Source organism: Alosa pseudoharengus, unplaced genomic scaffold (genome assembly GCF_046254945.1).
Source record: "Alosa pseudoharengus isolate Yale_2024_CS ecotype anadromous, Long Island Sound unplaced genomic scaffold, YU_APseudo_1.1 YU_APseudo_1.1_scf_6, whole genome shotgun sequence".
Taxonomy (NCBI): domain Eukaryota; kingdom Metazoa; phylum Chordata; class Actinopteri; order Clupeiformes; family Clupeidae; genus Alosa; species Alosa pseudoharengus.
Window position 1 is genome coordinate 3,299,124 of NW_027468848.1, and position 12,344 is coordinate 3,311,467.

At 44.7% G+C, this 12,344-nt stretch overlaps 1 protein-coding gene across 2 annotated transcripts in view; it reads left to right on the forward strand.

Annotated features, from left to right (window-relative positions):
• Positions 1-12,344, forward strand: part of phf19 (PHD finger protein 19) — a 51,209-nt gene that overhangs the window by 8,387 nt on the left and 30,478 nt on the right. Inside the window, exons 3-8 of one of the 2 annotated variants that reach the window (XM_076271257.1) lie at positions 747-828; positions 2,833-2,931; positions 4,072-4,166; positions 5,050-5,198; positions 6,884-6,979; positions 11,315-11,383. In XM_076271257.1, coding sequence (XP_076127372.1) covers positions 747-828; positions 2,833-2,931; positions 4,072-4,166; positions 5,050-5,198; positions 6,884-6,979; positions 11,315-11,383 — 590 coding nt within the window. Of the gene's footprint in view, positions 1-746; positions 829-2,832; positions 2,932-4,071; positions 4,167-5,049; positions 5,199-5,248; positions 5,282-6,883; positions 6,980-11,314; positions 11,384-12,344 lie in introns of those variants that run through there. The other variant, XM_076271258.1, reaches the window with a different exon arrangement.

The window sequence follows — 12,344 nt, forward strand, 5'->3', positions numbered from 1 at the left end:
TGTTCTAAAGGCTTCACTTCATGTTTGCTGGAGGTGGTGTTTGGTGTTCTAAAGGCTTCACTTCCTGTTTGCTGGAGGTGGTGTTTGGTGTTCTAAAGGCTTCACTTCCTGTTTGCTGGAGGTGGTGTTTGGTGTTCTAAAGGCTTCACTTCCTGTTTGCTGGAGGTGGTGTTTGGTGTTCTAAAGGCTTCACTTCCTGTTTGCTGGAGGTGCTGCTGCACGTCCCTCTGATTTGCTCTGCTGGGATCAAGCCAAGTCACTGTGTTTATATAGCACATTGAAAACAACAGGAGTTGACCCAGAGTGCTTTGCAGTCGATGCAACGAAGATACAAGGACATCAGAAGGACATCAGAGGCGCCTACAATCCTGTTTGAGTCCTTTTTGTCCTCATCTGATTGGGTGTCTCCAGTGTCCATCTGATCTCATTGGCTGTCTTTGATGTCCCTTAGTTGTGATTGGCTGTTTCTGATATCCTCTTCTGGTTGGTTGTCTCTAACATTCTGCGTTCTGATTGGTGGGATTTGATGTTTCTCGTGGGTGTGTTTTGTAAAAGTGACGTTGAACTCTGAGCATCCATCAGTTTGAACACACTTTCCATGTCCCTCCACTGTACTCTATGGGACCGCAGTCCTGGTTGGATGTACCTCATGTCCTGTCCTGATTGGTTGTCCCTGATGTCCCTCTGTTCTGATTGGCTGTCCCCGATGTCCCTCTGTTCTGATTGATTGTTTGTTTGTGTTCCAGGTCAGTCCCCCCAAACAGAGCTGCTTTGTTACGTTTGAGGACAACTCCAAATTCTGGGTCCTGTGGAAAGACATACAACATGGTGAGTTGAGAGCACACACACAGACACACACACACACACAAACACACACACAACATGGTGAGTTGAGAGCACACACACAGACACACACACACACACACACACACACACACACAGTCACACAGACATACAACAGGGTGAGTTGAGAGAACACACACACACACACACACACACACACACACACACACACACACATAGTCACACAGACATACAACAGGGTGAGTTAAGAGCACACATACACACTAGGGGTGTAACGGTACACAGAAGTCACGGTTCGGTTCATACCTCGGTTCGGACATCACGGTTCGGTACGAGTTCGGTACAATGGAGGGAAAAGCAAAACAAAAATGCAGAAAGCATTTTTTTTTTGTACATGTCTCAGGCTGTACCACCTAGTGTCATACAGTCTCTTCCCTGAGTTATCTGCAACAGCCTGAAGTGTGTAAGATGTAGGCTAAACAGTACAATAAGTACCCAGACTCCATCTGTAACTTGTAAACAAAATAAGACAATCAGCTATGAAACTGAAAATAGGCCTACAGCATCTCTTATTTCTGAAAGTGCAAATTACATAGAAAATGATTTTTAAAAATCCACTTAAGCAAGACCTTCAACATCTGTGTTTAGTTGTATATGGAAGGGTCTACAAGTTGCCTCAATATTTTTTTTCATTGTGTGTAAAGTAATAATCTAGTCTACTAACTGTGAAAATATCACACTATTTTGCCTTTTAAAAAAAAAACGAAATTGCTCCTTTCATTTCATAAACAGACTACAACTAGAAGTCACGTGACTGCCCTTTGACGTTAACTCACCGTAGCATGGTTTGTTTATTAGCCTGGTTAGCGTTGTCACTTTATTTTACTGTCTATGCACTTAACACTACCAGCTCCTCATGTGAGAAGTTACAAGTTACCCCAACTTAAAGGTAATTACCACGCGATTTACATAGCTTTCTGTCATTACGAAATCATTTAATTTAAGCCATGGGTTTTGGCCCTATTTGTATGTGTATCCAAAGGCTGCTGATGCGCAGGCGAAGTTTTTTCCCCTCGTTTCAGTGATTGGTAGCCTACATAATCTGGGTGATGGCTTCGAATATGTGTAGCATTTTTTCCACTCACATACCCAACAACTGCTGAACAACGCCGACACACAGTTTCATCTTATCCACCACTCTTTCGCCTGTACTAACGTTACTGTAACTGAAGTTCTCAAACTTGCGATATTAAAGAGACCAGCGGATCCTCTAACTCTTGTGGGTCTAACCTTAGTGCTGCTAATGACTGACGGACTTGACCGACGACCTGACAAAAAAAACATAGGCGCCAATCAGAGCTTCAGAGCTAAGGCGAGGCTACAGATTAGCGTTAGGTGTCGCTAAAGAACTCCCGTAACTCTCGCTACTTAACAGTAATTGCGCATTACATTAATTAATGCGCACACGAGTTTTATGTATTTTTATACCGTGTATTCTCCGTGTAAATTCATGCACCGAACCGTGACGCCCGTACCGTTTCGGTTCAATACGAATACATGAACCGTTACACCCCTAATACACACACATACACACACACACACACACACAGTCACACATACAACATGGTGAGTTGAGAGGGACAGGGGGAGAGATAGTAGTTTGGACAGGAGAGCCGGTTACATCAAGTAACTTCTCATTTCAAATGATTGGCATTGAAGCAACACCCCACTCAAATATCAAATACATACAAGCATGACAGTGAGTGTGTCATTTTAGTATACCAGGCTGAGTATGATTCGTGTGTGTGTGTGTGTGTGTGTGTGTGTGTGTGTGTGTGTGTGTGTGTGTGTGTGTGTGTGTGTGTGTGTGTGTGTGTGTGTGTGTGGTGTGAGTGTGTGTGTGTGTGTGTGTGTGTGGTGTGAGTGTGTGTGTGTGTGTGTGTGTGTGTGTGTGTGTGTGTGTGTGGTGTGAGTGTGGTGTGTGTGTGCGTGTGCGTGTGCGTGTGCGTGTGCGTGTGTGTTCTGCAGCTGGAGTGCCCGGTGAGGAACCCAAGTGCTCTGTGTGCTCGGAGATGGTGTCAGTACCAGGCACCAATGCCATTCTTATCTGCGGCAAATGTGGAATAGGTGAGTCCCCCCCCCCCACACACACACACACACACCACTCTCACAGCAAAGTTCCGGCAACAATGACAAGTTTTGCCACTAGTGGAAAATGTGTTCGCCAGTGAAATGCCACTTCACTTAGCCAATAATGGCAAACTTCCAGTGAATTTCTGGTGACAAACCTAATTTGCAAAATGACATTGCTGCAAATTTGCTGCAACATTACCAAAAGTTAACCACAACTATTTGCCAGAAACCTAATTTGCATGTGAAAATATGACCTTGCCGCAAATTTGCGGCAACTGTTCGCCAGAAACCTGACATTTCTGTAAGGGCTCTACATGGACACACACACACTTTACATGGACCCCCACACACTGTACATGAACACACACCAAATGAATGTTGTAGAGTGGGGTCTATCCGCTGGCCGGCTTTAAAAACACCAGTAATGACACGCATGTACATGCGTGCACACACACACACACACACGCACACTCTCACAGCCTTTTCAGTAGATTGACACGGACCCCGCCACTTAACCAGGCCTGATTAGCACACATGCTCATGAGCTCATGAATATTCATGCCGGTGGTGTGTGACCCTCACCCCTGCAGCACGACGTAAAACACTTAGTAAACAACAACATCAGTCACAGCAAAACACTTAGTAAACAACAACATCAGTCACAGCAAAACACTTAGTAAACAACAATATCAGTCACAGCAAAACACTTAGTAAACAACAGTCACAGCAAAACACTTAGTAAACAACAACATCAGTCACAGCAAAACACTTAGTAAACAACTAAACAACAACATCAGTCACAGCAAAACACTTAGTAAACAACATCAGTCACAGCAAAACACTTAGTAAAGTTCTGTGCCAGAAAACCCTCTGTAATAAACAGCATTAATTAGACAACAGTCAGTGATTTTTGTGGTTTGTTTTGTCAGGAATGTGTCTACTGCAACACTGGAAACATTCTAGAGTTACTATCACTAAGCAGACACACACACACACACAGTCACACAGACAGACAGACAGACAGACATCAAGGGCAAATTGTAACACAATCATTTAAAATACGTAAGTGATTAAACACACGTAAGTGATTGTTTATTGTTCTGTCAAACCCCCCCCCCCCCGGTCGTCTCCAAGGTTACCACCAGCAGTGCCACCTGCCCCCCGTAGAGAGTTCTGCAGATGTCTCCCCCTGGTTCTGCAGGAAGTGCATCTTTGCCCTGGCTGTGAGGGTGAGGATCGCACACACACACACGCACATGTAAACACACACGCACATGTAAACACACATGCACATACAAACACACACGCACGTACACACACACACACACACACACGCACATGTAAACACACACGCACATGTAAACACACATGCACATACAAACACACACGCACGTACACACACACACACACACACACACACACACACATGTAAACACACACGCACATACAAACACACACGCACGTACCCACACACACACACACACACACACACACACACACACACACATACACACACCAGTGTTTCCCACAGAATTGAATTCCATTTGTGGTGGTTGGTATACAGAATTAACTTGAATACAACAGTTTTTAACAAATTAGCACAGCGTGGTTATGATCAATGTATGGGAAACGCTGCACACACACACACACACACACATACACACACACGCATGCACCTAAGCATGCACACAAACACACACACACACGTACACACGCACATACACACACACACACACACACATACGCACATACACACACACGCATGCACGCAAGCATGCACACAAATACACAGACACACGTACACACGCACATACACACACACGCACACGTACACACGCACATACACACACACACACACACACACACACATACACACGCACACACGTACACACGCACATACACACACACACACACACATACACACATACACCCATCACAATAATCAAGGGATCTGCCATCTCTTAAAATGTCACACACACAATCGTTGGGTCCATACAAGCAACACACTGATACGCACATATTTCATTGGTTGATGTACCCTGGAGAAGCCCATGTGAGAGATCTGATTGGCTCTGTTAGTGGTCTAGCAGTTGTTATTTGTCCTCCGCACAGAAAGGGGGCGCTCTGAAGAAGGGCCCCATTGCCAGAGCACTGCAGGCCATGAAGCAGGTGCTGGCCTACAACCCAGAGGAGCTGGACTGGGACTCACTGCACCGTACCAACCACCAACAGTGCTACTGCTACTGTGGAGGACCTGGAGAGTGAGTGGTACACACATACACACACACACACACACACACACACACCACCAACAGTGCTACTGCTACTGTGGAGGACCTGGAGAGTGAGTGGTACACACACACACACTTCACACTTTACTAGTCTTCACGACCACTGATTTGTACTAGTTTTCCGTAATAGCCTTCATGACCACTGATTTGTACTAGTTTTCCGTAATAGCCTTCATGACCACTGATTTGTACTAGTTTTCCGTAATAGCCTTCATGACCACTGATTTGTACTAGTTTTCCGTAATAGCCTTCATGACCACTGATTTGTACTAGTTTTCCGTAATAGCCTTCATGACCACTGATTTGTACTAGTTTTTCGTAATAGTCTTCACAACCACTGATTTGTACTAGTTTTCCACGACCACTGATTTGTACTAGTTTTCCACGACCACTGATTTGTACTAGTTTTCCGTAATAGCCTTCATGACCACTGATTTGTACTAGTTTTCCGTAATAGTCTTCACGACCACTGATTTGTACTAGTTTTCCGTAATAGTCTTCGACTTGTCAGCTAGTCATTATGGTACCTGAAGATGCTGCAGTGCTTGAAGTGTGAGCAGTGGTTCCACGAGTGTGTGTGTGTGTGTGTGTGTGTGTGTGTGTGTGTGGGTGTGTGTATGTTATATCTCGATATTTTTTGTGATTTTGACGATAACGATAATTAGTCGATATCCTTTAAAAAATTTTTTAAAAGTCTGAGTTACTTTACAGCTCATTATTTATGAATAGCATCAATACAATAATAACCAATAACCTAACCTGTGACTTTTTAACCAAATCAACCAATGCATTGTCACTCTATGACACATTTCCAATTTTGCCCCCACTTGTGTGTGTGGCAATGACATGGTCTATCCAGCTATATTAGAGAAGATGACTAGGCCTAACAGTTTCCCAAGAGAAAGTCTGAAGCTGAAGTTCCTTTCAAAAACCTTTACTTAGGATTCACTGTAAAACTAAGCAGACCAACAGAGTACATCTCAGTTACAGAATAAAAACTAATGCGTTAGCTTATGGCTAATGTATATGAGAAATCCCATAGAGATGCTAACGGTTAGCATAATCGATAAACGTAGATATTTAGAGCGAACTTAAGTACATTTACAAAAGGGTTACATGAGAAGAGTTCTTTGTTTACAACTGACTATTAAAATACTCAAAGGCTAATGTTTTCTCTCAATATAATACCATGTAGGAAAAAATGTGACTGTCTCATCAATGCTACGTGAACAGAAGTAGCTGCACAAAATCCCAAGTAGGCTATGTCTTGATCCCGCTACACAAAATAAACATTAGACCTGCGTGTGACAACGTGGACCCACTAGCGATCATGTGACACTTGCTCTGCTGCAACGGGGCTTCTCTTGCATACACCTCCTGGATTTAGTGAATGTATTGGGTTTCAATGCGTGATTTCAAATGTTTTTTCCCCATAAGTAATTTAAATACTCAATAATGATAGTGTGTGTGTGTGTGTGAGTGTGTGTGTGTGTGTGAGTTAGTGTGCGTGTGTGAGTGCGTGTGTGAGTGTGTGTGAGTGTGTGTGTGTGTGTGAGTGTGCGTGTGTGAGTGTGTGTGTGTGTGTGAGTGTGTGTGTGTGTGTGTGTGTGTGTGTATGTGAGTGTGTGTTTAATCTGCGCTGTGTCCTTGTGCAGGTGGTACCTGAAGATGCTGCAGTGCTTCAAGTGTGAGCAGTGGTTCCACGAGGCCTGCATCCAGTGCCTGCAGGAGTCCATGATGTTCGGAGACAGGTAGGACAACGACAACAACAACGACGACAGCAACAACAACAACAACAGCTTGCTTTTATAAAGCGCTTTATCAAGGCCCCCAAAGAGCTTTGGTCAGTACGGTGATGGTGGTGGGGGCAACGCTACATACGTTTGGTCAGTACTGTGATGGTATAAGTATAAGTATATACTCTTTTGCTCCCGTGAGGGAAATTGGGTCTCTGCATTTATCCCAATCTGTGAATTAGTGAAACACACTCAGCACACAGTGAACACACAGTGAGGTGAAGCACACACTAATCCCGGCGCAGTGAGCTGCCTGCATTAACAGCGGTGCTCGGGGAGCAGTGAGGGGTTAGCCGTGCCAACTGGTCGGTATTCGAACCGGCAACCATCCGGTTACAAGTCCGAAGCGCTAACCAGTATGCCACGGCTGCCCCACGGCTGCTGGTGGTGGGGAGAAAACGTTTTTTGAATAGGTCTTGTGTCCAGTTCAGTGCTCTGTATCTGCAGCCGGATGGAAACAGTGTGGACACTTGGTTCAGAGGGTGCTCTGTGTCAGCGGCTATTGTGCGTGCTAGGCGTGTGGTGTCATTTATGTCTGATAGGCTGGGAGAGGGGAGGCTGATTATCATGGTGGCAGTGTGTGTGTGTGTTTTTGCAGGTTATCATGGTGGCAGTGTGTGTGTGTGTGTTTTTGCAGGTGATGGTTAGCATTGTCAAGAAACAGGGGGAGCAGCACAGCAGGGGTGTACGAGGAGGTTGTACGAGGAGGTTCACGACCACTGATTTGTACTAGTTTTCGTAATAGTCTTCACGACCACTGATTTGTACTAGTTTTCGTGTGTGTGTTTGTGTGTGTGGTGAATATAAAGGTCAAATATACAGGTGTTCAAACAGAAAGTATGAGAAAACCCTTGTGAATATAAATTTCACAACCCTTGTGAAAACAAATGAAATATATACTGTAAGGAACATTCAGTCAGGAACAACAATGGAAATGAGTCTCTGAACAGCTTCATCCTCGTCTAACATAGCGTCTTTAATCTCAAGCTTCATCCTCGTCTAACATAGCGTCTTTAATCTCAAGCTTCATCCTCGTCTAACATAGCGTCTTTAATCTCAAGCTTTATCCTTAACATAGCTTTTTATTATCAAGCTTTATCCTCATCTAACGTAGCTTTTCATACTCAAGCTTTATCCTTAACATAGCTTTTCATTATCAAGCTTTATCCTCATCTAACGTAGCTTTTCATACTCAAGCTTTATCCTTAACATAGCTTTTCATTATCAAGCTTTATACTTGTCTAACATAGCGTCTTCATTCTCAAGGATTGCTCCTTTATGTCAAATCAAATCAACACAAATCAACTGTGTTAGAAGAGGCAGGCAAGTGGCCATTGAGAAGAGAATGCATCCATTAGAGATGTAGAATACTGCTGCTATGAAAACACACAGACCTCAAACTATGATGACTAGTGCAGTGCCCGTTCAAACATGCCATTCCTGAAGAAAACCCGTAGCTTAATTACATGCCCACAGGTATGCCTGCTTTAAAAATAGGATGATAGGGAAACATCATTCCAGCTAAGCATTCAATAATGATGAATACTGAATATTATAATATATTAGCCTATAATTAATGTGGCCTCTAATACATGTGTAGCCTAATAAATGTAGGCATGGCTGCATGTGACATTTCTACAGATCAGAATGACATAAGCCTAACAACTGTTTTGAGTTAAGTGTGTACTGAATACCTTCCTAATGCTATTCGAAGCGTCAGTTTATTGCACATACTTTTATTTTGAGTCACTACATACTCGTGTTTGATGGCCTGATAAGTGACGTTGCTCAGTCTGCAACTTGTCTAACGTTAGCTATGTGGCATTAGCCTATCGCTCGTTTCAATTTGGGACCTTGCAGTCAGAATTGTCGTTTGTTTAGTCAAAGTCTCAAGTCCAAAGTAGCTTGGGCTATTCGAAGCGTCAGTTTATTGCACATACTTTTATTTTGAGTGGTCACTACATACCCGTGTTTGTTGGCGTGTTGCAAAATCCGCGTAATCATTTTATGCAAGCAAACTGCATACGGGGAGTCTTTATTGTTGAGGTCAGACATGATAATCATCTAGCATCTTAACCCACAAGCGGTTCCCGAGTAGCCTAATCCGTTTTTTAAATTGCGACTATCATCAAAGTGAGACCTAGCTACTGTCAGTACACGATCCATGGGGTGGAGCTCCCCTGAAACTGGTCCCCTTGGAAACAGTGCAGTGCAGCGATAAACGTCCTACGTAAATAAGCATATTTTGAAATATGCATTCAAAAATCTTCAAAATCGAGAGTGCACACCTTTGTGCCACGCGCGAGCCACATGCAAAATCTTAGGTCAGTCTGACAAACGGTCAGCGAGATATGCGTGCCACAGACACACACACAGACGCTTCTTGCTTTATAGATAGATGACATCAAACGCACACACACACACACACACACACACACACACAACTATAGAGCCAAACTATGATGATGACATCAAACACACTATACACACACACACACACACACAACTGTAGAGCCAAACTATGATGATGACATCCATCAAACACACACAGAACTGTAGAGCCAAACTATGATGATGGGATTGAAAGAAAAGACACATAAATGCTTGAACACCCAGCTTTGTGTGTGTGTAAAGCAGGAAGATGACTTTCACACATGTTGGCACTGAGGAGGAAACTTTAGGGAACACAGATAGCGTTCCAGTAGATGGCTGAATACTGTGGAAAAAAGCAGCCATCCAAATGAACACTGTGTGTGTGTGCGTGTGTGTGCGTGTGTGTGTGTGTGTGTGTGTGTGTGTGAAGCTGTGCGTGGTGTGTGTGACAGGTTGCAGAGAGACGGAAGGCTGTGATTTCATTATTTATCAGGAGTATCCTTGGCAGACTTTGGAGACTGCTCTTGTCTCTTTCTGTCTCTTTGTGAGTATGTGTGTGTGGGTGTGTTTTTGTGTCTTGTGTGTTTTATGGGTTTTTCTGAATGTGTTTGAGAGGTGAGTGAGGTACTGTCCACATGAAAACGACGAAAACAGTATTTTTGTGAAAACGGTAATTGTTTTGTTTTGGCCTTTTGTCCACACAACAACGGATTTTAGGTGCCTGAAAATGCACTTTTTCAAAAAGGGGTTCCAGAGTGGGAATTTTTGAAAACGCCACCCTAACTTTCTACTTGACTCCTTACGAGACATCCCAAACAGTCAGAATCTGTAAGCCAGTTGGTCACATTAATAGGTTTGTCTTTTCTTTTCTTGTCTTTTCTTTTCTTTTCTCTTAAAATGTTTTTCTTTTCCCCATCATGACTACAGGGCTCCAGACTGCCACCAAATGGTCGCATTTTGCGACCAAAATTTGAGAGTGTGCGACTGAATTTTACATCCAGTCGCACATGTGCGACCAGTAAATTTGCCTCCTTTTTTTTTTACACGTTAAAAGTGGAAGAGGTGCATCAATGTATCCGGAATCTGTGGCAGGCTAATGAGTGTGGGAAGGATGGGGAATGGCCACTCTAAGTGGCTAATGTGTGGAGGAAGAGGGTCCTAGAGATAACGTCTGTGGGAAGGAGACAGGTATCACAACCTGCTACGTGCGTCTGAACAATGAGCAGGCGAACTACTGACTCGTTCCTCCGGCCTGCAGCTAGTGTGCTAGTCAAAGTCTGCAGTGTCACAATCAGATGATGATTCATAGGGCTGTCACGATTTCGATTTTAAGTTTTAGAGTTTTCATGTGGACGAGGTCATTTCTGAAAACTATGTCATGTGGACACAGAACATTTCTGAAAACGGAAAGAAAAAATATTGTTTTCAAAACCTTTCATTCTCGTGTGGACGGGGCTGATACAGTGACAATGTGTGTTTGAGGAAAAGCCACAGGATGCAGCCGCCTCAAATACCATTTATTCAGGCTGTACTGCTGCTGTGTGTGTGTGTGTGTGTGTGTGTGTGTGTGTGTGTGTGTGTGTGTGTGTGTGTTTCCTGCCAGAATGTGTAAATGTGTCCGTCTCTCTCATTAATCATTTTTTTCACTCATAATCAGTTTTTGTCTTCTCTCTCTCTCTCTCTCTCTCTCCCTCTCTCTCCCCCCCTCTCTCTCCCCCCCTCTCTCCCTCCCTCTCTCTCTCCCCCCTCTCTCTCCCTCTCTCTTCCTCTCTCTCTCCCTCCCTCTCTCTCCCTCCCTCTCTCTCCCCCATCTCTCTCTCTCCCTCGCTCTCTCCCTCCCTCTCTCTCCCTCCCTCTCTCTCCCCCTCCCTCTCTCCCTCTCTCTCCCCCCTCTCTCTCTCCCTCTCTCTCTCTCAGGTTCTACCTGTTCATCTGTGCCGTGTGCAATAAAGGAGTGGAGTACATCAAGCGGCTGGCGCTCAGATGGTAGGTGGACACACACACACACACATTTTATATACTTTATTTGATTCCACTTTGGGCAGCCGTGGCCTACTGGTTAGCACTTTGGACCTGTAACCGGAGGGTTGCCGGTTCGAACCCCGACCAGTAGGCACGGCTGAAATGCCCTTGAGCAAGGCACCTAACCCCTCACTGCTCCCCGAGCGCCGCTGTTGATGCAGGCAGCTCACTGCGCCGGGATTAGTGTGTGCTTCACCTCACTGTGTGTGCTGTGTGTGTTTCACTAATTCACGGATTGGGATAAATGCAGAGACCAAATTTCCCTCACGGGATCAAAAGAGTATATATACTTATATACTTATACTTTACAAGTCAAGTTACATTAGGAATGGCTAAGGAACTGGGCTAGCATGCTGTGGGTTCAGTATGTATGGTGGCGTGGTAGCGTAGTGGCTAAGGAACTGGGCTAGCATGCTGTGGGTTCAGTATGTATGGTGGCGTGGTAGCGTAGTGGCTAAGGAACTGGGCTAGCATGCTGTGGGTTCAGTATGTATGGTGGCGTGGTAGCGTAGTAGCTAAGGAACTGGGCTAGCATGCTGTGGGTTCAGTATGTATGGTGGCGTGGTAGCTTAGTGGCTAAGGAACTGGGCTAGCATGCTGTGGGTTCAGTATGTATGGTGGCGTGGTAGCGTAGTGGCTAAGGAACTGGGCTAGCATGCTGTGGGTTCAGTATGTATGGTGGCGTGGTAGCGTAGTGGCTAAGGAACTGGGCTAGCATGCTGTGGGTTCAGTATGTATGGTGGCGTGGTAGCGTAGTGGCTAAGGAACTGGGCTAGCATGCTGTGGGTTCAGTATGTATGGTGGCGTGGTAGCGTAGTGGCTAAGGAACTGGGCTAGCATGCTGTGGGTTCAGTATGTATGGTGGCGTGGTAGCGTAGCGGCTAAGGAACTGGGCTAGCATGCTGTGGGTTCAAGTCCTGGCTGC